At 34.9% G+C, this 5,252-nt stretch overlaps 1 protein-coding gene across 1 annotated transcript; it reads right to left on the reverse strand.

Annotated features, from left to right (window-relative positions):
• Positions 1-1,043: 1,043 nt before the first annotated feature.
• On the reverse strand, positions 1,044-4,100 carry LOC131873983 (receptor-like protein 43). The gene has a single exon (XM_059217176.1). It carries the CDS (start codon positions 4,098-4,100, stop codon positions 1,044-1,046), a length of 3,057 nt encoding a protein of 1,018 aa, XP_059073159.1.
• Between the last annotated feature and the right edge of the window lie 1,152 nt (positions 4,101-5,252).

Consider the following 5,252-nt stretch of genomic DNA (forward strand, 5'->3'; position numbering starts at 1 on the left):
AAATAACTAAATTTATACATCTAAACAAAACTCATGGATAATCTTTTTAAATAATTCAATTTTTTTAAGCTGAAATTAAGATTCTTTTCAAGTATTATAGAAATTCTAGAGTTAAATATTAAACATCCAAAATAATTAAATATTTGAAATAAATCAAGTCATAATGTTCTCATTTTAAAAGATATTTGGAAATCAAAATCTTAAATCAAACATGAAAAATAAAATTATTAGATGATAAAAAGAAGAACAACTCTTGAAAAGAAAAATAAGACCAATTAAAATGCCTCATAACCTCTATAAATTTGAATTCCCTAAAAAAAATAAAAAAATTTCCTCTTAATTATTTAAAACATCCCTAACTCAAATGAGATCCCAACATTTTAAAACATCCCTAACTCAAATGAGATCCCAACATTGAATTCTTTTGAAATTAAATCTCATTGAGATGCGTTAATATGCTTAACCAATAGAATTTAAGATTTATCCAATTTGATTTTATATGTCCTTTACTCTTCAATATGAACGAACATCTCCATTGGTGAATAAGAACTAAAGAGATGATAATTTCAATTGTATATGTCTTGCTGCAAAAATGCACAGAAGCTGTAACAAAAGAATCAGACTATACAACTTATACTTCAATAGAAAAAGTTAATTTTAGTGTTGTTCCCTTCCTACAAAAGCTGCCTGGTTAGGGGCATACACAAATTTTAAAAATTCATTAAGGAATGCTCTTAATATTCATTAGATGTGCATACAGAACACTCCCCGCTAGCTCTCCTTATCTTGCACATGCTAAACTTTGATTTGTGTATGATAAAAAAAAGGAGATGAAATGAATCAATAAAATTGATTTAATTTTGAATATCTATTTAATTTCATGCTATAAAATGGAGGTGTTGTACAATAGGATAATAAAAATAATACATTCTATAAATAAGTACGAAAGAAAACAATAATCAAATCCATATGCATCCACGCTTAGAGAAGAGAAGGGGAGGGGGTCTTTCAGGGAAAGGGGGAGGAGAAGGAAAATAACTTTATTAATATATTTTTTCTCGAACATTTTGATGGAGAATTAATATAACTTCATCCATGATCTTGAAGCATTTGCAACGATATTTTTTGTTGAAGCATAATACTCCAATAACAACTGAAAACCCCAATCCAAAGCTCAATCCAACTCCCACTTCCCACCACACATCTGTGTTGCACTCCTTGTCACTTACATCTTCATCTTGAGTGTAGTTTGGAGCAAGAGAAGAGGAACATTTTTTGTTGATTTGAAGTCCACAAAGATGTGCATTGTACAAAAATGAATTATCATTGAATGTAAAAAATTGGCCTGCAGTTGGTATTTTACCAGATAAATTATTATGAGATATGTTGAAATAACTCAAAAATGTGAGAAGTTGTAGTTCTGTAGGAATGTCACCATTAAGGTTGTTCCTTGAAATGTCAAGTGACTCCAATTTCACAAGCTTTCCAAAAGAAGTAGGAATTTTTCCATTGAGATCATTTTTGGACAAATTGAGAAATTTTAGACCAATGAGGGATCCAATACCTTGAGGAATATTACCAGAAAAGTTGTTATTAGAGAGATCAAGGCATCGAACCATTGCTAGAGATTTTTCGTACTCCAAAAATTGGCCTTTGTTGACTATTTCCATTTTATCAACATAAGACATTGAGCTGGAATGATTTGAGTATTGAAGGACATCTGTGCTTTCTGTTTGATTTTTCATTGCTTCCAAGTTACTCAAGCTACTTGGAATTACTCCAGAAAAATTGTTATTTGACAAAATCAAGACTTGAAGATGTTGTAGCTTTGCCAATTGTAATGGTATTTCACCATTGAATTTATTAGATCTGAGTACTAAAATTCGAAGATCAATCAACTCATCTATCCAATTTGGGATTTTTCCTTGCATGTTATTATATCCCAAATCTAGAATCTCCAAAGAGGTACACTTTCGAAGTGATGATGGTATTGGCCCTTGCAGTTTATTACCTCCTAATTTTAATGTTTGAAGACAAACCATGCTCTTGATCTCACCTTCCAAATGATTTTTTTCTAGATTCAACACCTTTAATGTTGATGAGCAATTTCCAAAACTTGCAAACAAATCGCTTGTAAACTTGTTCTTTGACACATCCAGAACCTCCAAATGAGGACCTTCACAAATAGAATGTGGAAAAACACCACTGATACTATTATTTGCAAGTGACAAATAAATTAGTTGACTGGGGCCATATTTGTTACTCTTTTTACATATGCTCTCAAATTGATTCTCTGACATGTCAAGAAACTGTACATTTGGATGAGGCACAAAAATATTCCCTTGTAACTTATTTCTATGTAGGTCCACATATTGAGCATCAAATGCACTGAACTTAGAGGATAATGGTCCTCCAAATTGATTATATGAGAGATTGAGTGTCTGCAAGAATGTAAGGTCCCACAACCATTCTGGAATATTTCCACTCAAAGAATTGTTGGACAGGTCTATATTACATATGGTGTATTGAGTGGATATGAAAGTTGGGAAATCACCACGAATATTACAAGAACTCAAAAACAAATATTTGATCCGAAATTTAGGAATCCAATTGAAATTAATTTCTATTGTCAACAAATTATTAGAAAGGCCCAAATAACTTATCTTTCTAAAACTTTCTAGTTGAGAAAGTAACAAAGTGTCACTCAAATAGTTATTGCTAAGAGAAAGGACAGCCAAGGAGGAAAGATTACCAAAAGTAGATGGGAAGCTACCATTTAATTGATTCGAGTCAAGATAAAGAATTGACAGCTTTGATAGTCCACCTAAAGAGCTCCATGGAATGTTGCCTCTTAGTGAGTTATAAGAAAGATCCACGTAGGTCAATGATGACATATTTCCGATAGCGGGAGGAAGAAAGCCTTGAATTTTGTTATCCCATAGAACAAATTTGGTCAAGGAGGTCATATTTGCAATAGAATTTGGAACCACCCCTCCCATATTTGAATGTGCAATAGAAAGGCTATTGAGCTGGGAAGCATGCTGCACAATGAAGGAGAGGTCTACATTGAGATCAGGGTTGTAGGACAATTCAAGGTTTCTCAAGTGGGGGAGACTCAACACAGCAGAAGGGATGGAACCATGGAGACTATAGTTGTAGAGTGCGAGGGAAACCAAAGATGTAAGGTTTGAAATCCAGATGGGAAAGGGTTGGTGAGCGACGTCACTATTTTCAAGGTAGAGATGGGAGAGGGAGGTGAGGTTTACAAGAGAAGAGAGAATTGTCCCTGACACCCCAGACATGCCAAGTGTTGTAAGGCTAGTGAGGGACGCAACATTCTCTACCACACCATCACCTCCCGTTCTTAGATTCACACGGTACATATAGAGCTGCTCCAAGCCTCGCATATTTCGAATCCATGAGCCCAATTGCCTCAACTCCAGATGAGAATTGCCCGAGATGCCCAGAACTTCCAAGCTAGACAGGTTGCCAAGCTCACTTGGAATTAGGGCGGTAAGATCAGGATTGTAGGAGATGTCCAGATATTTCAAGCTAGACATATTGCCAAGCTCACTTGGAATTTGGCCAGTAAGATCAGGATTGGAGGAGATGTCCAGATATTTCAAGCTGGACATATCGCCAAGCTCACTTAGGATTTGGCCAGTAAGCCTACAATAATACAAGCTCAAGTGTGTCAATTTGCTGAGGCTCGGAAGATGTGAAGGGAAAGGAAGAGGGGACAAGTCAATCCAACTGAGGTCGAGGTACTCCAAATGGTGCAGGTGGAATAAAGCAGGGAATATTTGACTGCTTGAATTCCTCACTACTGCAGACAAGTCACCATAAAACTTGCCAAGATCAACACCAACCACGTGGCCAGTGCCCCTGTGGCAGGCGATTCCCTTCCAGGAGCAGCAGTATGAGCCCTTCCATGAGCTCAGGTGGTCATATGGATCGTGGAGGTGTTGTTTGAAGAGGATGAGGGCACTTCTTTCGTGAGGAGGGCATCCTCCCCACAAGGAGGAGGAGGAGGAGCAGCAGCAGGTGCCCACCATGCCCAACAACAACACCAGCAAGAAGAGAAATTTCCCTCTGCCCATCTCTATTTCAGACCCTCTAAATCTCAATATCTATATTGAAAAATATAAATATAATAATAGTCACTACACCTGGCAACACTATGAATTGAGGCTTCCTCTTCTGTCTATGGATTTGGTTGCAAATTGTTAAGTATTTATAAGACAAACCAACAGACCCGTTGCGTTGCATTCCTCGAACTTTCAGGTGCAACCAAAGTCTTCCAGAGTCATAATTTCCAGAAGTCTTTGTCAATAGGCGAAAAAGTCGGGGAATATTAATGTTTGGAAAATTCCCAGAAGTAATTAAATGATCATTTTCACCCTGTTCAATGTTTTAGTTAATTTCGAGGGAAGAGTATTTGTAATTTTTACATGTGAAAAGAAAGGTAAAGGTTGGGGAACAACTAGAATCCGATCTGATCTGATCTGGTATCTTGTCACATTGCTGCGAGAAAATAAAGAGAAAAAGTGTTTGAGTAGATAGGTAGCGTTTAAAGATAGAAATGGTATCATTTAATATTTATTTAATTTTTATGTGAGAAATCTAATACAATTGATTAAAATGGTTTGTTTTAGATAATAAATTTGATTATTGAATATAACAAATTTAATAAAGTTGGTTAAATGTGATTCTTATTCAAATAAGAAATGTGACAATTCTTAAATATAAGAAATTTAATATAATTGATCTGAAATGCATAAAAGAATTGATAGATGTTGAATATGACTTTTGAAATATTTTTAAATAAAAGGTTTTTTATATATTCATTTTTTGAAGAAATCTAAAAACTAAGCATTTTTTAAATAATTTAATTCATTTAGTATTTACAATTTCTAGGTACAACTAACTTTGTTTATTGATAAGCTATGAACAAGGAGTCCACTGTCATAATATAAATCACAATTAACAAAATCATTTAGCATCAGCTCTTAAATAGGGGTGTTATAGGTACACTCATTTATTCAAGGTTGTCCCCTTTTATTGGTGATCTTTGTGTCATTTGATGCTTACAATTTGCAAAAGGAGATTTCTTCCTCTTTCCTTTTGTCCACTCTCGGTGAATGCTTTTGGGACGTAGTCTTGGGAATCGTTGGTGACACCTTAGAATCTGTTAGATGTGTTCTTGCACACCTTACAACTAACATAGAATATGTCATAACTAACAACACTTA

Source organism: Cryptomeria japonica, chromosome 3 (genome assembly GCF_030272615.1).
Source record: "Cryptomeria japonica chromosome 3, Sugi_1.0, whole genome shotgun sequence".
Lineage (NCBI taxonomy): Eukaryota > Viridiplantae > Streptophyta > Pinopsida > Cupressales > Cupressaceae > Cryptomeria > Cryptomeria japonica.